This window comes from Amblyraja radiata, unplaced genomic scaffold, assembly GCF_010909765.2.
Source record: "Amblyraja radiata isolate CabotCenter1 unplaced genomic scaffold, sAmbRad1.1.pri scaffold_951_ctg1, whole genome shotgun sequence".
In the NCBI taxonomy this organism is placed as follows: domain Eukaryota; kingdom Metazoa; phylum Chordata; class Chondrichthyes; order Rajiformes; family Rajidae; genus Amblyraja; species Amblyraja radiata.
Genome location: NW_022630946.1, coordinates 19,311 through 40,563, shown reverse-complemented (window position 1 = coordinate 40,563; position 21,253 = coordinate 19,311). Strand labels below are relative to the sequence as shown.

The following is a 21,253-nucleotide window of genomic DNA, read 5'->3' as shown; positions in this document are numbered from 1 at the left end:
TTCGAGCCTGCACTGCCATTCAATATGATCATGGCTGATCATCCAACTCAGTATCCTGTACCTGCCTTCTCTCCATACCCCCTGATCCCTTTAGCCACAAGGGCCACATCTAACTCCCTCTTAAATATAGCCAATGAACTGGCCTCAACTACCTTCTGTGGCAGAGAATTCCACAGATTCACCACTCTGTGTGAAAAATGTTTTTCTCATCTCAGTCCTAAAAGATTTCCCCCTTATCCTTAAACTGTGCGACCCCTTGTTCTGGACTTCCCCAACATCGGGAACAATCTTCCTGCATCTAGCCTGTCCAACCCCTTAAGAATTTTGTACTTTTCTATAAGATCCCCCCTCAAACTTCTAAATTCTAGCGAGTACAAGCCGAGTCTATCCAGTCTTTCTTCATATTAAAGTCCTGACATCCCAGGAATCAGTCTGGTGAACCATCTCTGTACTCCCTCTACGGCAAGAATGTCCTTCCTCAGATTAGGAGACCAAAACTGTACGCAATACTCCAGTGTGTGGTCTCACCAAGACCCTGTACAACTGCAGTAGAACCTCCCTGCTCCTATACTCAAATCCTTTTGCTATGAATGCTAACATTCCGGAAGTGGCGGCGCTGTGATACAGCTGCGGCTCGCCTGCAGTCTGTCTGTTTTTACTTTTTGTGTTGTTTTTTTTGTCTAGTTTAGTAATTTTTTTGGTTATTAGGTGGTGTTATGTGTGTGGGGGGAGGGTGAAACAGAGCTTTCTGTCTCTCCCTTCGGGGGAATGCGACTTTTTGTCGTATCCCCCTTCTCTTCCCCCGTCTGCGCTGAGGCCTAATGGCGGAGCTGGCGGCCTCCAACCTGCGACCGACCTCGAGGGTCCGGAGGTAGAGCCAGCCAGGACTCACCAACGCGAGGCTGGCCGTCTTCGAGCTGTGGCGACGTCCGGGTAGCGGCACGACTCGGCGCTCCGGTGAGGGCGGACGGCGCGGGGCTGAGACACTCCTGTGTGAGCGGCACGGCTACTGGCTGGAAGGCGCTCTCCGTGTGAGCAGCCCGGTGCGGGGCTGAGACGCTGCCGTGTGGGCGGACCGGCTCCCGGCTGGAAGGTGCTCTCGTGGGGGCAGCCCGGTGCGGGGCTGAGACGCTGCCTTGTGGGCGGCCCGGTGCGGGGCGGAGACGGTGCTACGGCGGCTGAGGCGGCGTTCTGGCGGCGGCGACCTGGATCCGGGGCTCGGCCGCGGGCCAGTGGAGGACAATGTCGGGAGCTCGCAGGTCACAGGCTGGTGCCTGTTTTCCGGAGCACCCGTTGCAACAGCTGCGGGCAGCTTCGACCACCCCCGGGCCGCGGAGCTTGAACCGCGGGACTGATGCCATCGCCCGGTGGGGTATCGCCTCGGCACAGAGGGAGAAGAGGAGGGAAGAGACAGTAACTCTAAGACTTTTGCCTCCATCACAGTGAGGAGGTGTTTGGTGAACTCACTGTGGTGGATGTTAATTTGTGTTTATTGTGTTTTGTTATTATTACCTGTATGGCTGCAGGCAACAGCATTTCGTTCATACCGAAAGGTCTGAATGACAAATAAAGGATTCAATACCATTCACTTTCTTCACTGCCTGCTGCACCTGCATGCCTACTTTCAATGACTGGTGTACCATGACACCCAGGTCTCGTTGTATCTCCCCTTTTCCTAATCCTATTACATCTATTGTACCCCTTCATTTTTTAAGCTTTAAGGAAAGATATAGATAAAGAAAGTAGAAAGTAGGATTTCCTATCCTCAAATCAAGTTCAAGTTTATTGTCAAGTGTCCCTGATAGAGGACAATGAAACTCTTGCTTTGCTTCAGCACACAGAACAAAATAGGCATTGACTACAAAATACATGAATAAATAAACCGATAAAGTGCAAAATGACAGATAATGGGTTATTAATGTTTTGTCCGAGCCAGGTTTAATAGCCTGATGGCTGTGGGGAAGTAGCTATTCCTGAACCTGGTCGTTGCAGTCCTTTTGCTATGAATGCTAACATACCATTCCACCACTCCTCTCCCTCCACCATTCCCCCTCTCCCCTCCCACGGATGAGTTGTCTCCTCGCGTCGGGAAAGCGCGGGAACGGCGGCCGCGCCTGCGCCCCTCCGACCCAACTGCCGGCGCTGACGTCGACGGCCGGCTGCGGAGACACTGCGCCCGCGCGCTGACGTCAACAGCCGGCTGCGGAGGCACTGCGCCCGCGCGCTGACGTCAACAGCCGGCTGCGGAGGCACTGCGCCTGCTCGATGACGACAATCGGCCGGCCGGGGACGCACTGCGCCTGCTCGCTGACGTCGGCGGCCGGCACCACATACCCCGCGCCTGCGCACAGCAGCGAAGCGGGAGGCGCCGCCGCTCGCCTTTGAAGGTAAAGACACACATGATGGCGCCCGCTGCCGCCGTCCGTCGTCGACGCCCCTCACCAGTAACAGCCTCCCACAGCCCCATCGCCATCCTCCCCGATAACAAACCACCTTCCCCACCCGAGCCAGGGCCTGGGCCTGGGAAATAGGGCGAATCCTCACCATGTTTTCACCGCCGCGGACGAAACCCCAACTTCCGTCCAGCTCCCTCCCTCCCGCCGACTGGACGCGTCTCCCGCTGAGCCGCGCTATTTATACCCCGCAACATGCCCCGCCCACTTCCGCCGGCCGGCGCCGCCTCCCATTGGCCGCGGCCCACGTCAATCACGGTTTCCGGGCGACGATTGGCTGCTTACTTATGAAACGCCCCCTCCTCCCCCATTCGGCCCCTCCTGCCCAGTGCTGTCCCACAACCTCATCAGATGATTCTAACCCCACACACCCAACTAATCTTTCACCCTGTCCATTGGGAAGAATATATCTCTTTCTTTTATGTTCTTTTTTTAATTTTTTTAAAAAATTTATTAGAAGTACAGTAAATTACAGTAAAGTACAGTAAATTACAGTAAAGTACTTATTAAAGTATTAAAGTACTTATTAAACTATTTATTAGAAGTACAGTAAATTACAGTAAAGTACTTATTAAAGTATTAAAGTACTTGTTAAACTATTTATTAGAAGTACAGTAAATTACAGTAAAGTGCTTATTAAAGTGTTAAAGTACTTATTAAACTATGTATTAGAAGTACAGTAAATTACAGTAAAGTAGTTATTAAAGTATTAAAGAACTTATTAAACTATTTATTAGAAGTACAGTAAATTACAGTAAAGTACAGTAAATTACAGTAAAGTACTTATTAAAGTATTAAAGTACTTATTAAACTATTTATTAGTACAGTAAATAACAGTAAAGTACAAGCCAGATATATCTTATTACATTTATTGTACCCCTTCATTTTTTAAGCTTTAAGGAAAGATATAGATAAAGAAAGTAGAGAAAGTGAGAGAAAGAAAGTTGTGTTCGTGTAAAAGAGTGATCAATGGGGAAAAAAAAGAGACCTATTAACCATATAACCATATAACAATTACAGCACGGAAACAGGTCATCTCGGCCCTTCTAGTCCACACCGAACACTTATTTTCACCTAGTCCCATCTACCTGCACTCAGACCATAACCCTCCATTCCTTTCCCATCCATATACCTATCCAATTTATTTTTAAATGATAAAAATCGAACCTGCCTCCACCACTTCCACTGGAAGCTCATTCCACACAGCTACCACTCTCTGAGTAAAGAAGTTCCCCCTCATGTCACCCCTAAACTTCTGTCCCTTAATTCTGAAGTCATGTACTCTTGTTTGAATCTTCCCTACTCTCAACGGGAAAAGCTTATCCACGTCAACTCTGTCTATCTGTTATTTGCACTTTATCAGTTTATTTACTCATGTGTGTATATATTTATATTATGGTATATGGACACATTTATCTGTTTTGTAGTAAATGCCTACTATGTTCTATGTGCTGAAGCAAAGCAAGAATTTCATTGTCCTATACAGGGACACATGACAATAAACTCACTTGAACTTGAACACTTGAACTATCCCTCTCATTATTTTAAAGACCTCTATCAAGTCCCCCCTCAACCTTCTGCGCTCCAAAGAATAAAGACCTAACTTATTCAACCTTTCTCTGTAACTTAGTTGCTGAAACCCAGGCAACATTCTAGTAAATCTCCTCTGTACTCTCTCTATTTTGTTGACATCCTTCCTATAATTGGGCGACCAAAATTGTACACCATACTCCAGAATTGGCCTCACCATTGCCTTGTACAATTTTAACATTACATCCCAATTGGTTAGAGAAAAGAATTAGAAATAGACCCTAGAAAAGAAAGGAGGAAAAAGGAAAACAAAAACAAAACTCTATTATAAAAATCGCACAAAAGGGATATATCAATATTCTTTTATGTTCTTTATGTTAAAGTTGTTTATTATTGTCATGTCTGTATTCTTTTTTTTATGTGCTGCATTGGCAACAAGCATTTCTCTACACCAAGGTGGATGTGACTAATAAAGAAACCTTTGAACCTCTTTCCGTCTTAAAAATATTCAAAGACCATGTTGACTTCAATACTAATTTCCATCATCTAGCAATGTTACATTTTGAGATTTTAAAAATCAAGTCTGCAATTTATCCCATCAGATAAAGCATAAAAAGAAGTTTAATTTGACACCTAATTCACTTTCATATCTTCAGTATTAAAAAAGTTTCATACTTGGAAATTAGCATCTTGTTCCCTATTGCTTTTCCATTGACTTCACACAAAAGCTGTGATCGAGGACAGTCAAAAGCCCATAACTTTCTTAAAAATTAAGAGAACTGAAAGAAATGTTCAGTTATTACAGATTGAAGCATTCTGAAACAAATATGAAACAATCTTACTTGGATGACCTGAAATTAAAGCATATAATTAGTTAGTTACCCAATTGTAGTTAATTACAAAATTCAATTACTAGATCTAAACATCTATCCATTTCTTAAGAAAAGATTAACATTATTAAATAGCCTAAGTGTCCAAATAACATTCACACAAGAATTCACAATATAACATGATTTTTAAATCTCATTGTCATGAATTTATTGGCCAAATGGAAGGAATTTAGTGTTTAATTCCAGTAAATTAATTGCCATTTTAATCATCTTGCGAGTGAGATTTTGTGGAACGCGATCGTTTGGAACGTTGCGGTTGCGGTGAATTTAAACCCCATGTTTAAGTGTATGGAACAATTGTTCCTCCATTACATCCCAACATCCAGAAGTTGCGATGTAATGTTAAAATTGTACAAGGCATTGGTGAGGCCAATTCTGGAATAGGGTGTACAATTCTGGTCGCCAAATTATATGAAAGATGTCAACAAAATAGAGATAGTGCAGAGGAGATTTATTAGAATGTTGCCTGGTTTTCAGTATCTAAGTTACAGAGAAAGGTTGAACAAGATAGGTCTTTATTCTTTGGAGCGCAGAAGGTTAAGGGGGGACTTGATAGAAGTCTTTAAAATGATGAGAGGGATAGACAGAGTTGACGTGGATAAGCTTTTTCAATTGAGGGTAGGGAAGATTCAAACAAGAGGACATGATTGGAGAATTAAGGGACAAAAGTTTAGGGGTAACATGAGGGGGAACTTCTTTACTCAGAGAGTGGTAGCTGTGTGGAATGAGCTTCCAGTGGATGTGGTGGAGGCAGGTTCGATGTTATAATTTAAAAATAAATTGGGTAGGTATATGGACGGGAAAGGAATGGAGGGTTATGGTCTGAGGTAGATGGGACTAGGTGAGAGTAAGTGTTCGGCACGGACTAGAAGGGCCGAGATGGCCTGTTTCCGTGCTGTAATTGTTATATGGTTATATAGTTCTCCGACTAGTTCTACTGTCTTCCTGATTAAATATTACTGATTGTATGTCTCGTTGTCACCTTCCCCTCAGTTAACAATGAACCATTCCACATTTCCTTATCACCATATGCTTTGATCTGTCATTTTCACACCTCACCCTTCTATATCTCTCGACTCTCTTTCCCCCCAGACGCTCAGTCTGAAGAAGGGTCTCGACCCAAAATTTCACCCATTCCTTCTCTTAAGTGAAGCTGCCTGTTCCGCTGAGTTACTCCAGCATTGTGTGTCTATTTTCAAATACCTTGTTTCTGTCCTTTGATTAGATTAGTTTACTTATACATGAAAATATTTTTTGTTGCGTGCTATCCAGTCCGCAGAAAGAATGCACATGATTGCAGTCTAGCTGTTTGCAGTGTACAGGAAGGAACTGCTGATACTGATCCACACTGGTGAAGATAGACACAAATGGTGGAGTAACTCAGCAGGACAGGCAGCATCTCTGAAGAGAAGGATTGCCTGATTACGGAGAGTCGGTTTGTCAAGGAAGACTCCCTCTAACTTCTACAGGTGCACAGTAGAGAGCATGCTGACCGGTTGCATCGTGGCTTGGTTCGGCAACTTGAGCGCCTTGGAGAGGAAAAGACTACAAAAAGTAGTGAACACTGCCCAGTCCATGATCGGCTCTGACCTTCCTTCCATCGAGGGGATTTATCGCAGTCGCTGCCTCAAAAAGGCTGGCAGTATCATCAAAGACCCACACCATCCTGGCCACACTCTCATTGTTAGGCGCTCCCCCCACCTGGTGAATGCTATGTATTTACCTTTCTCTGTTTCTCTCCCGAGTACAGGCTTCGTGGCTGTGAGTCTGGAATCAAGGGGTTAAAGGCTCCTGTACCCGATTGGCCAAGCTGCGTCAGGTGACGGGTGACTCATCTGAAGCTTAAATACCAGAGTTTCCCAGGATTCTCTCTCTTCTTCGTCGACCCTGACTTGTGAGCAGACTGCTGGTGTGAGCTGCAGAAGGCCTGGCCACATGGCATAGAACTTTGTGTACTTTCACCATTACTTGTTAACAAATATTGAATTGGGACGGATAAGGGCTGACCTTAGTGTTTTCGTGTATTTTGTTTCAGGGTTATATCTCTTTAGGCAGGTTTTAGAGTCTCTGGTTCGATGGTCCATTACGTGGCCGGCTGGAGCACTGTTTAATTGTTTGTTCGTCCATCCATATCCCTGACTGGGTTGTTTAAATCAGGTTTGGGTTTTGTGTTCCATTGAAATTAAAAGATTTTTGAACTTGAACCTGTTTTTTTAATTATATTACGCGGCTCTGAAGTACCTGCATTCGGGAGTCGTAACACTCATCTCCCTGCTACCTTCAGGTAGAAGGTACAGGAGCCTGAAGACTGCAACAACCAGGTTCAGGAATAGCTACTTCCCCACAGCCATCAGGCTATTAAACCTGGCTCGGACAAAACTCTGATTATTAATAACCCATTTTCTGTTATTTGCACTTTATCAGTTTATTTATTCATGTGTGTATATATTTATATTATGGTATATGGACACACTGATCTGTTTTGTAGTAAATGCCTACTATGTTCTGTGTGCTGAAGCAAAGCAAGAATTTCATTGTTCTATCTGGGACACATGACAATAAACTCACTTGAACTTGAAGTTTCAGGTTGAGACCCTTCTTCAGACTGATTCAGGGGAGAGTATTGGGTAAAGTGTGAAAAAAACAGACCAAAGCATAGAAACATAGAAAATAGGTGCAGGAGTGGGCCATTCGGCCCTTCGAGCCTGCACCGCCATTCAATATGATCACGGTTGATCATCCAACTCAGTATCCTGTACCTGCCTTCTCTCCATACCCCCTGATCCCTTTAGCCACAAGGGCCACATCTAACTCCCTCTTAAATATAGCCAATGAACTGGCCTCAACTACCTTCTGTGGCAGAGAATGCCACAGATTCACCACTCTTTGTGTGAAAAATGTTTTTCTCATCTCGGTCCGAAAAGATTTCCCCTTTATCCTTATCCTTATCCATATGTGGATCTCTGGAGAAATGGAATAGGTGACTATATTTGAGCATCTACATCACAGTGCCAGACACACAGGTTCTATCCTGACCACGGGCGCTGTCTGTACGGAGTTTGTACGTTCTCCCCGTGATTGCGTGGGTTTTCTCCTAGTACTCCAGAATCCTCCCACACCCCAAAAACATGCAGGTTTTGTAGGTTAATTGACTTGTTAAAAATTGTAAATTGCAAAAGGATTTGAGTATAGGAGCAGGGAGGATCTACTGCAGTTGTACAGGGTATTGGCGAGACCACACCTGGAGTATTGCGTACAGTTTTGGTCTCCTAATCTGAGGAAAGACATTCTTCATAGCCAAAGGATTTGAGTATAGGAGCAGGGAGGTTCTACTGCAGTTGTACAGGGTCTTGGTGAGACCACACCTGGAGTATTGCGTACAGTTTTGGTCTCCTAATCTGAGGAAGGACATTCTTGCCATAGAGGGAGTACAGAGAAGGTTCACCAGACTGATTCCTGGGATGTCAGGACTTTCATATGAAGAAAGACTGGATAGACTCGGCTTGTACTCGCTAGAATTTAGAAGATTGAGGGGGGATCTTATAGAAACTTTAAAATTCTTAAGGGGTTGTACAGGCTAGATGCAGGAAGATTGTCCCCGATGTTGGGGAAGTCCAGAACAAGGGGTCACACAGTTCAAGGATAAAGGGGAAATCTTTTAGGACTGAGATGAGAAAAACATTTTTTACACAGAGTGGTGAATCTCTGGAACTATCTGCCACAGAAGGTAGTTGAGGCCAGTTCATTGGCTATATTTAAGAGGGAGTTAGATGTGGCCCTTGTGGCTAAAGGGATCAGGGGGTATGGAGAGAAGGCAGGGATGGGATACTGAGTTGGATGACCAGCCATGATCATATTGAATGGCGGTGCTGGTGCAGGGTCGAAGGGCCGAATGGCCTACTCCTGCACCTAGTTTCTATGTTTCTATGTCCCTGGTGTGTAGGATAGTGCTAGTGTGCGTGAATCGCTGGAAGGCCAAAGAGCCCGTTTGGCTGCTGTATCTCTAAACTAAACTGAAGCGAATAACCAGTTGAGACACCAGTGCGGATGAAGATTTGGCGGAGCAGACTTTGGCTGTTGGAAACTGCACACAGTGAAGCACCCTCTGCTCCATCCCGACACACCAGGGCCGGATTTACGCATAAGCTAGACAAGCTTAAGTTTAAGGCCTCGAGATCTAGGGGGGCCGACTCACCTCGCTGCCTCACCGACCATCCGCCCACCGGGACCTCCTACTCTTTGCCCGCTGACCCTGGCCACTCCACCGCCCTCCAGTAGCCCGCAGCCATCGCCTTTCCTGCAGCCTGGACTCAGCACCGGGCCTGAAGTTTGTACGCTGTTAACTCCAACTCCCCTGGGTTTGACAGCACTGCGCTGGGTCCTAGTGCTAGTCCCCTAACCCTGGTAATCTCAGAGGCTGTTCCACTGGGTCTTCCCCATTCCCCCTCAAATCATGTGACCCCCAGCCCTTCCGCACCCACACTACAGTCCTCATACCCCCCTCCCCCCTGACCACCCCCACCCCTCCACCGGACATCGCCTCAGCCTCAGTCCACTCGCCTGCCTTCCTCCGGCCTCAACCCCCATCCCTGCCACAGGCCCAACACTCCAGAGCTTCAAACGGCGATCCAGGTAAGGCATTGCCCGCTCTGCGGTGAATCCAATCTAACTATATATATATATATTAAAACTGTGTGTGTGTGTGTTTCTGCCTGACCTGTGGGTGCCAGCCTTTGATTCGTTGCTACGCCAACACCAGACCCACAAACGCCCAGATTTTTTTCCATTTCGGTAGAGATTTCACTTTTCATTCCAAGTATCTACTCCTGATTAAATTTCGTCGTGTTTATGTACACATTTTTAATAAAATCCTTCTCCCCACCCCCCTACTCACTTATTTCGTCGCCTCCTGCTGGCCAGCGACCATAACGGCTGCTGGCGCCCGCATCTCGCCTCAAAGACGCCATTTAAAAACAGCCGCACTGCTGAGTCCTGAACGGCTTGGGTTGGAGGACCACGTCTCCCGTGGGGGCTACGGGTAGGGAACGGCTGCGTTGGGGGAGCAGACCCAACGGGTCTGCACTTGGTCTAGTATGTATTTTAAAACCAACTGTTTAATGACAACATACAGTAGGATCTAAACGTGTCACACTGTCACTGTCGAGTAGTCACGGTCCTCTAGTTGTGGGGGCGGGGATTGAGAGGGCAGGGGGGGGCTCACAAGTGAAATAGCTTAGGGCCTCTCTTCATCTAAATCCGGCCCTGCGACACACACACACACAAAGTGAAGTTCCCGGTACAGGGAACAGAGGGGGGAGGTCGGGAGGGAGGATATCCCTGTCAGTCTGCTCCTGGGCCTGGCCAAGATGGCTGAGCCTCTACCTCCAGGCAAGGGGCAATCGACGGCCGCACCAGGGTTGACCGCCTGCCCCTTTTCCGGGCCTATGTTCGTGCCCGTGTGTCCGTGGAGAGGGAACACACACGCGGTGTTCTTGGTTCTTGGTTTCTTGGTCCTCCAAAATATTCCAAATGGAATTTAAACTGGAGGTGGTGAAGGGAGGGCTTAAGCCAGAAAGGGTTATTGGGAAGAAAGAGCTACTTTAAATTTAGTTGCATCTGGTTGGGTAACTATAGTAGGGTGGAGATTATTCCATGCTTTAATTGTGCGGGTGAAGAACGAATTGCCGTACACATCTGTCTTTTATAGCTGGGATCACAAATTGGATCGAATGCCCTCGTCTGCTCCTAATTGGTTTGGGTTTGGTGTAGGTCTTGTAATCTATGTCGAGTTGACCATTTAACATTTTGTAAAAACAGGTCAAACGGTGAGCTTCACGTCTGTCTTGGAGAGGGTTCCTTCCACCCCAGAGAATTCAGAAGTTTGGTGACACTCGCTTCTCTCTCATAGGTGTTAGTAACAAATCGAGCTGCCTGTCTTTGGACACGTTCGATGGAAGAAATGTTTTTATTTGTGTATGGGTCCCAAGCTGAAACTGCGTAGTCCAAATGAGGTCTAACGAGGGTGAAGTATAGCTTCTCCTTGACAGAAGTTGAACAATGATGAAAGTTGCGCCTCAGAAAGTTTAGGACACCTGTTACTTTCACCGTTGCATGATGTTGTGTCCATGGGGACTTTGGAGGCCTTCCGTGAGCGCTGGCTGCCACGGGAGATCAAGTGTATTGTTGATAAAGTTGGCGTTATATTAATTTGATGATCGTTTGTTTGCAAAACTGTCAACATAGGCAGTCTTTGATTGCGCTGATTTGTATGTTGATTTTTATTTTTTGAATAAAGGTATTTGTATAATAAAAAAACATTTTTAAAAAGAGTGAAGCTCCCTCGCACCGTCTCACAAACGCACACAAGCAGAGTGAAGCTCTCTCCGCATCACTTGGAGGTTATCCACTTTTGGAGGCACGAACGGGAAAGCAGATTATTATCCGAGTGGTGTCAGGATTGGAAAAGGGGAAGTACAACAAGACCTGGGTGCCCTAGAACATTAGTCACTGAAACTAGGCATACAGGTACAACAAGCAGTGAAGAAAGCTAATGGCATGTTGGCCTTCATAACGAGAAAAGTTGGGTATAGGAGCAAAGTGGTCCTTCTGCAGTTGTACAGGGCCCTAGTGAGACCACACCTGGAGTATTGTGTGCAGTTGTGGCCTGTTGGCCTTCATAACAAGAGGAGTTGAGTATAGGAGCAAAGAGGTCCTTCTGCAGTTGTACAGGGCCCTGGTGAGACCACACCTGGAGTATTGTGTGCAGTTTTGGCCTGTTGGCCTTCATAACAAGAGGAGTTGAGTATAGGAGCAAAGAGGTCCTTCTGCAGTTGTACAGGGCCCTGGTGAGACCACACCTGGAGTATTGTGTGCAGTTTTGGCCTGTTGGCCTTCATAACAAGAGGAGTTGAGTATAGGAGCAAAGAGGTCCTTCTGCAGTTGTACAGGGCCCTAGTGAGACCGCACCTGGAGTATTGCGTGCAGTTTTGGTCTCCGAATTTGAGGAAGGACATTCTTGCTATTAAGGGAGCTCAGCGTAGGTTCGCCAGGTTAATTCCCCAGATGGTGGGACTGTCATATGATGAAAGAATGGAGCGACGGGGCTTGTATTCACTGGAATTTAGAAGGATGAGAGGCTATCTTATAGAAACATAGAAAGTTATTAAGGGGTTGGACACGCTAGATGCAGGAGACATGTTCCCGATGTTGGGGAAGTCCAAAACCAGGGCCACAGTTTAAGAGTAAGGGGTAGGCCATTTCGAACTGAGATGAGAAAAAACTTTTTTCACACGGAGTTGTCAATTTGTGGAATTATCTGCCACAGAAGGCCGATTCACGGGATGCATTCAAAAGAGAATTAGATAGAGCTCTTAGAGCTAGCGGATCAAGGGAGTATGGGGAGAAGGCAGGAATGGGGTGCTCGGACAATGCCGGCTCGAAGGGCCGAATGGCCTAATCCTGCACCTATTGTCTATGTATCACACACCTCTATCCATGTGAAGCTCCCTCCGCACTGCTCTCACACACACACACACAGTGATGGTTCTTCCTCCCCATCCCGCACACATGCATATACAGACAGACAGAAACACACACACACACACAGTGATGGCTCTTCCACACCATCCAGCACACATGCATATACAGACACACACACACACACAATGAAACTCCTTCCACACCCACACACACACACACACAGAGTGCTGGAGCCTTTGCTCTGCTCCGTTCCCCCACAGATGCCGACTGTGTTCACTCGATGCTGAGGTACCGCTTCTTCTTGGCTGTGTTGGTGTAGGGGTGCCAGCACCACTCTGTCTCTGACGTTTTCTCGTTCTCCAAGGTCCCCAGTTTGATCTGGTACACTGCGGGACGGGGGAAGGTAGAGCAAAAAGGCCCAGTTAGACAACGCAATCGCTTCAAATCAATCCCGTCCTTTGCGGAGACAAGCTCAGTCAATGACGACAAGAGTCCAGAACACTGAAGCAAAGACACAAAGTGCTGGAGGAGGCAAGCACAGTGTCGCAGGGGTAGAGTTACTGCCTCACAACGCCAGAGACCCGGGTTCGATCCCAACTAAGGATGCAGTCTGTAGGTATGTTACAAAACTTACCTTCAGCGGCACTGCATTTCTGCCACTTGCCGTGCGCGCCATTTTGGCGCCTTTGAGGCGGGGGGGGGGGGGGGGGGGGGGGGAGTTAAAACGCGTTTTTATCCTATCTTGTCCTGGATTAAATTTTCTCGGAGTGCAAGCTTTTGCTGAAGAATTGTTCCAACGGGCGTTCTGTGAAATTATTTTTTTTTTAAATCGCCCGACAAGATCAGCTCTGGAGTAATTTAAAAATCAGCTTCTAAAGCCATCAACGCCGACAATGGGGACGGATTTCACGTACGGGACAGGTAACGGAAAGCCGTTCATTTTATGTATAAAAGTGCTCCTTAAGATGCCTTTAATTCACATTTTACGTTGGGAAACGGTGATTTTTTTCCCCCATACGAACCGGCAGTATTTTTCCTGCTGATATGGGGTTTAAATTCACCACAACCGCAACGTTCCAAATGATCGCGTTCCAGAAAATCCCACTCGCAAGATGATTTAAATGGCCATTAATTTACGGGAATTAAACACATTCCTTCCATTTGGCCTAGAAATCCATGACAATGAGATTTAAAAATCATGTTATATTGTGAATTCGCGTGTGTATGTTATTTGGACACTTAGGCTATTTAAAAATGTTGATCTTTTCTTAAGAAATGGATAGATGTTTAGATCTAGTAATTGAATTATGTAATTAGCTACAATTGGGTAACTAACTAATGATATGCTTTAATTTCAGGTCATCCAAGTAAGATTGTTTCATATTTGTTTCAGAATGCTTCAATCTATAATAACTGAACATTTCTTTCAGTTCTCTTAATTTTTAAGAAAGTTATGGGCTTTTGACTGTCCTTGATCACAGCTTTTGTGTTGAGTCAATGGAAAAGCAATAGGGAACAAGATGATAATTTCCGAGTATGAAAATGGCCATAACTTTTTTAATACTGAAGATATGAAAGTGAATTAGGTGTCAAATTAAACTTCTTTTTATGCTTTATCTGATGGGATAAATTGCAGACTTGATTTTTTAAATCTCAAAATTTTGTAACATTGCTACATTTTGTACGGAATTTGTACGTTCTCCCCTTGGCATGCGTGGGTTTTCTCCAGATGCTCCAGATTCCTCCCACACTCCAAAGACATACAGGTATGTAGGTTAATTGGCTCAGCAAATGTGAAAATTGTCCTTAGCATGTATAGGATAGTGTTAATGTGCGGGGATTACTGGTCAGCGTGGTCACAAGCCTCTAAACTATACTAAACTAAACCTGGGTTCGATCCCGACTGTGGGTGCTGTCTGTGTGGAGTTTGCACGTCCTCCCCTTGACCTGCATGGGTTTTCACCGGGTGCTCCGGTTTCCACCCAAACTCCAAATGCAACATCTCCAAGTTTGCGGATGACAGAGCTTGGTGGCAGTGTGGGCTGCGAGGAGGATGCTCTTAAGCCCCTGTCCCACTTAGGAAACCTGAACGGAAACCTCTGGAGACTTTGCGCCCCACCCAAGGTTTCCGTGCGGTTCCCGGAGGTTGCAGGTGGTTGCAGGTAGTGGAAGCAGGTTGGGAGACTGACAAAAACCTCCGGGAACCTCAGGGAATCGCACGGAAACCTTGGGTGAGGTGCAAAGTCTCCAGAGGTATCCGTTCAGGTTTCCTAAGTGGGACAGGGGCATAATAAGGCTGCAGGGTGACTTAGATAAGTTGGATTAGTGGGCACATGCATGGCAGATGAGGATAAATAAATGTGAGGTTATCCACTTTGGTGGCAAGAACGAGAAGATGGATTATTATCTGAATGGTGTCAGATTAGGAAAAGAGCAGGTGCAACAAAACCTGGGTATCATTATACATCAGTCACTGAAAGTAAGTATGCAGATCCAGCATGCAGTGAAGAAAGCATATAACAATTACAGCACGGAATCAGGCCATCTCGACCCCTCTAGTCCGTGCCGAACACATAGTCTCCCCTAGTCCCATATACCTGCGCTCAGACCATAACCCTCCATTCCTTTCCCATCCATATAACTATCCAATTTATTTTTAAATGATAAAAACGAACCTGCCTCCACCACCTTCACTGGAAGCTCATTCCACACAGCTACCACTCTCTGAGTAAAGAAGTTCCCCCTCATGTTACCCCTAAACTTCAGTCCCTTAATTCTCAAGTCATGTCCCCTTGTTTGAATCTTCCCTACTCTCAGTGGGAAAAGCTTTTCCACGTCAACTCTGTCTATCCCTCTCATCATTTTAAAAACCTCTATCAAGTCCCCCCTTAACCTTCTGCGCTCCAAAGAATAAAGCCCTAACTTGTTCAACCTTTCTCTGTAACTTAGTTGCTGAAACCCAGGCAACATTCTAGTAAATCTCCTCTGTACTCTCTCTATTTGTTGACATCCTTCCTATAATTAGGCGACCAAAATTGTACACCATACTCCAGAATTGGCCTCACCAATGCCCTGTACAATTTTAACATTACATCCCAACTTCTATACTCAATGCTCTGATTTATAAAGGCCAGCACACCAAAAGCTTTCTTTACCACCCTATCTACATGAGATTCCACTTTCATGGAACTGTGCACAGTTATTCCCAGATCCCTCTGTTCACCTACATTCTTCAATTCCCTACCATTTACCATGTACGTCCTATTTTGATTTGTCCTGCCAAGATGTAGCACCTCACACTTATCAGCATTAAATTCCATCTGCCATCTTTCAGCCCACTCTTCCAACTGGCATAAATCTCTCTGTAGACTTTGAAACTCTTCTTCATTACCCGCAACCCCACCTATCTTAGTATCATCTGCATACTTACTAATCCAATTTACCACACCATCGTCCAGATCATTGATGTACATGACAAACAACAGTGGACCCAACACAGATCCCTGTGGCACCCCACTCGTCACTGGCCTCCAACCTGACAAACAACCATCCACCATTACTCTCTGGCATCTCCCATTCAGCCACTGTTGAATCCATCTTGCTACTCCACCATTAATACCCAACCATTGAACCTTCTTAACCAACCTTCCATGAGGAACCTTGTCAAAGGCCTTACTGAAGTCCATATACACAACATCCACTGCTTTACCCTCATCAATTTCCCGAGTAACATCTTCAAAAAATTCAAGAAGATTAGTTAAACATGACCTTCCAGGCACAAATCCATGTTGACTGTTCCTAATCAGACCCTGTTTATCCAGATGCTTATATATATTATCTCTAAGTATTCTTTCCATTAATTTGCCCACCACTGACGTCAAACTAATAGGTCTATAATTGCTAGGTTTACTCTTAGACCCCTTTTTAAACAATGGAACAACATGCGCAGTACGCCAATCCTCCGGCACTATTCCCGTTTCTAATGACATTTGAAATATTTCTGCCATAGCCCCTGCTATTTCTACACTAACTTCCCTCAATGTCCTAGGGAATACCCTGTCCGGACCTGGAGACTTATCCACTTTTATATTTCTCAAAAGTGTCAGTACTTCCTCTTCTTTGATCCTCATAGTTTCCATAGCTACTCTACTTGTTTCCCTTACCTCACATAATTCAATATCCTTCTCCTTGGTGAATACCGAAGAAAAGAAACTGTTCAATATCTCCCCCATCTCTTTTGGCTCTGCAGATAGTTGGCCACTCTGACTCTCTAATGGACCAATTTTATCCCTCGTTATCCTTTTGCTATTAATATAGCGGTAGAAACCCTTCGGATTTACTTTTACCTTACTTGCCAAAGCAAATGGCATGTTGGCCTTCATAGCGAGAGGATTTGAGTACAGGAGCAAAGTGGTTGCACTGCATTTGTACAGGCCCCTGGTGAGACCACATCTGGAGTATTGTGTGCAGCTTTGGCCTCCTAATTTGAGAAAAGACATTCTTGCTATTGAGGCAGTGCAGCGTAGGTTCACCAGGTTAATTCCCGGGATGGTGGGACTGACATATGATGAAAGAATGGATCGACTGGGCTTATATTAATTGGAATTTAGAAGGATGAGAGGGGATCTTATCGAGACATGTAACATTCTTAAGGGGTTGGACAGGCTAGATGCAGGAAAAATGTTCCCGGTGTTGGGGGAGTGCAGAACCAGTGGTCACGGTTTTCAGAATAAGGGGTCGGCCATTTCGGACTGGAGGGAAAACATTTTCACCCAGAGAGCCGTGAATCTGTGGAATTCTCTGCCACAGAAGGCAGTGGAGGCTAATCCACTGGATGTTTTCAAGAGAGTTAGATTTAGCTCTTAGGGCTAATAGAGTCAAGGGATATGGGAAAAAAGCAGGAACGGGGTACTGATTTTGGATGATCAGCCATGATCATATTGAATGGCAGCGCTGGCTCGAAGGGCCGAATGGCCTACTCCTGCACCTATTTTCTATGTTTCTGTGCTTCTAAAAAAAAACTTTTCCCCTCTGTACATGTGGCACTAATAAAGAAAATGACTTGTAAATTGGAGGAACAGCACCTCATATTTCGCTTGGGCAGCTTACAACCCAGCGGTATCAGCATTGATTTCTCTAACTTCAAATAGCCCTTGCACCCCCTCTCTCTCCGTCCCTCCCCCACCCTAGTCGTTGTACTAGTTTCACTGTCATCTTGTTGAGCTCCACTGCCCGTATAACACTTTATCTCCTATGTGTAGGGGGGAGCTGCAGATGGACACAAAAAACTGGAGCACCTCAGATTCGAGTCGAGACCCTTCTTCAGACTTTTCAGTCAGTGGCTGAAGAAGGGTCTCGACCCGAAACATCACCTATTCCTTTGCTCCAGAGATGCTGCCTGACCCGCCGTTATCACCAATCCCGCAGCCAACAATGCACCATTGTGGGTTCCAAATTTCTTTAATCATAGTTGCTTTTTGCATATCTTCAATTCATTTGTCCTAAGTACCGTTCACATCCCTCGTCCCCTTCTCTCCCGACTCAGTCTGAAGAATGGCTCGACCCGAAACGTCACCTGTTCCTTTTCTCGAGATGCTGCCTGACCCGCTGAGTTACTCGAGTTACTCCAGCACTTTGTACCTGTCCACGTTCTCCACAGAGATGCTGCATGCCTGACCCGCTGAGTTACTCCAGCACTTTGTACCTGTCCACATTCTCCACAGAGATGCTGCCTGACCCGCTGAGTTACTCCAGCACTTTGTACCTGTCCACGTTCTCCACAGAGATGCTGCCTGACCCGCTGAGTTACTCCAGCACTTTGTACCTGTCCACGTTCTCCACAGAGATGCTGCATGCCTGACCCGCTGAGTTACTCAAGCACTTTGTACCTGTCCACGTTCTCCACAGAGATGCTACCTGACCCGCTGAGTTACTCCAGCACTTTGTACCTGTCCACATTCTCCAGAGATTCTGCCTGACCCGCTGAGTTACTCCAGCAGTTTGTGCCTATCCACGTTCTCCAGCGATGCTGCCTGTCTTTGGTTAAAACCAACCAGTGCTTCTACTCAGCGGCTGTGGAAAGCATCTTGTCCGGAAATATTACACTCTGGTTTGGGAATTGCTCTGCCCAGGACAAGAAGGCTCTGCAGAGAGTAGTGCGTTCGGCCGAACGCTCTATGGGATCTTCACTCGCCCCCTCTGCAGGAACTATACATCAGGAGGTGCAACTCCAGAGCCAACAAGATCATGGGAGACCCCTTCCACCCATGCAACGGACTGTTCCAGCTGCTACGGTCAGGCAAACGCCTCTGTTGCCATGCTGTGAGAACGGAGAGGCCATTAGGACTGTAAACTCCTATCTCACCAGGGACTAACATTTACTGTACCATTCTACTGCTTTTTTTTTTTTTAAAGTGCTGTTTTTTTCCCTTTTTTCTTCCGCCCACAATATTTAATATGTAAAATAATATGTGATTCTGTTCCATTCTGTTGGTAGTTTGTTTGGTTGTTTGTTTGTTTGTCTTTTTGCACAAAGTCCGCGAGCATTGCCACTTTTCATTTCACTGCACATCTCGTATGTGTATGTGACGAATAAACTTGACTTGACTTGACTTCAGCAGTTCCTCCCTACACAGGTTATGAGCTCCAAGCATTTTCTGGACCTTCCTGCCTTGCCTGAATAACGTGAGCAATGCCACAAGCGTCTGGTTTAGTTTAGGTTAGAGATACAGCATGGAAACAGGCCCTTCGGCCCACTATTTCTGCACCGAACAGCGATCACCCGTTCACACACTAGTTTAGTTCAGAGATACAGCGCGGAAACAGGCCCTTCGGCCCCACCGAGTCCGCTCCGACCAGCGATCGCCCGCATACTAACACCATCTTACACACACCTGGGACAATTTGCGTTTTATACCAAGCCAATCTCACCGAGCCAAGAAGGCTCACCAGCGTCTCTTCTTCCTGAGACTAAAGAAGGCCCACCTGTCTCCTCAGATTCTGGTGAACTTCTACCGCTGCACCATCGAGAGCATCCTTACCAACTGTATCACAGTATGGTATGGCAACTGCTCTGTCTCCGACCGGAAAGCACTGCAGAGGGTGGTGAAAATTGCCCAACGCATCACCGGTTCCTCACTCCCTTCCATTGAGTCTGTCCAAAGCAAGCGATGTCTGCAAAGGGCGCTCAGCATCGTCAAGGACTGCTCTCACCCCAACCATGGACTGTTTACCCTCCTACCATCCGGGAGGCGCTACAGGTCTCTCCATTGCCGAACCAGCAGGTCCAGGAACAGCTTCTTCCCTGCGGCTGTTACATTACTCAACACTGTACCTCGGTGATTTCCACCATTCCCCCCCCCCCCCCCCCCCCCCCCCCCAAGACACTCCTTCCACTAGGGAAACAATAATTGCACTACTACTCGCTAGAATTTAGAAGATTGAAGGGGGATCTTATAGAAACTTACAAAATTCTTAAGGGGTTGGACAGGCTAGATGCAGGAAGGTTGTTCCCGATGTTGGGGAAGTCCAGAACAAGGGGTCACATAGTTTAAGGATAAAGGGGAAATCCTTTAGGACCGAGATGAGAAAAATATTTTTCACACAGAGAGTGGTGAATCTCTGGAATTCTCTGCCACAGAAGGTAGTTGAGGCCACAGTTCATTGGCTATATTTAAGAGGGAGTTAGATGTGGCCCTTCTGGCTAAAGGGATCAGGGGGTATGGAGAGAAGGCAGGGATTGGATACTGAGTTGGATGATCAGCCATGATCATATCGAATGGCGGTGCAGGCTCGAAGGGCCTACTCCTGCACCTATTTTCTATGTTTCTATCATCTCTGGAGAAAAAGAATGGTTGACATTTCGGGCCGGGACCCTACTTCAGATGTAAGACTTTCAGAGATGCTGCCTGACCCGCTGAGTTACTATAGCATTTATATATCTATAACCAGCATATGAAGCTTAGTTTAGATACAAATTGGAAACAGGTTCTTTGGCCCACCGAGTCCGTGCCGACCAGCGATTCCCGTAAACTAGCACTATCCTACACACTAGGGACAATTTTACCAAAGACAATTGAACTACAAACCTGCACGTCTTTGGAATGTGGGAGGAAACCAGAGCAAACCCACGTGGTCAAAGGGAGAATGTACAAACTCCGTACAGACAGCACCTGTAGCCAGGGTCTAACCCGGGTCTCTGGTTCTTGGCAAGTTGGTGGGCAGCAGAGAATTACATGGAACTGTGCTTGTTCTATCCTGGGGACAAATGAATTTGAATTTCGATGCTAAAAGAGTTTCAGTCTAACGCTGATAAGTAGTTGCACAATCTGGGTGAATTAAGTGAATTAAGAATTGCACAAACTAGGTGGGCGGCACAGTGGCGCAGCGCTACAGTTGCTGCCTTACAGCTACAGAGACCCGCGTTTGATCCTGACCACGGTGCTGTCTGTATGAAATTTGTACCTTCTCCCCGTGACCTGCGTGCGTTTTTTCAAGTTAATTCCCACACCTCTGAGATGAGAAAAATATATTTTACACAGAGAGTGGTGAATCTCTGGACTTCCCCCTTATCCTTAAACTGTGTGACCCCTTGTTCTGGACTTCCCCAACATCGGGAATAATCTTCCTGCATCTAGCCTGTCCAACCCCTTAAGAATTTTGTAAGTTTCTATAAGATCCCCCCCTCAATCTTCTAAATTCTAGCGAGTACAAGCCGAGTCTATCCAGTCTTTCTTCATATGAAAGTCCTGCCATCCCAGGAATCAGTCTGGTGAACCTTCTCTGTACTCCCTCTATGGCAAGAATGTCTTTCCTCAGATTAGGAGACCAAAACTGTACGCAATACTCCAGGTGTGGTCTCACCAAGACCCTGTACAACTGCAGTAGAACCTCCCTGCTCCT

General features: G+C 46.1%; 1 protein-coding gene across 2 annotated transcripts in view; it reads right to left on the bottom strand.

Moving 5' to 3' along the window:
* Positions 1–3,649: 3,649 nt before the first annotated feature.
* imp4 (IMP U3 small nucleolar ribonucleoprotein 4) overlaps positions 3,650–21,253 on the bottom strand; it is a 36,847-nt gene continuing 19,243 nt past the window's right edge. The window contains exons 6-7 of one of the 2 annotated variants that reach the window (XR_004411162.1): positions 12,554–12,738; positions 3,650–3,659 (exon numbers count right to left, since the gene is read on the bottom strand). Coding sequence is in view for 1 of the 2 variants with exons in the window: in XM_033017142.1 (XP_032873033.1) it covers positions 12,626–12,738 (113 nt within the window). In the remaining variant the exon portion in view is untranslated. Of the gene's footprint in view, positions 3,660–12,479; positions 12,739–21,253 lie in introns of those variants that run through there. The other variant, XM_033017142.1, reaches the window with a different exon arrangement.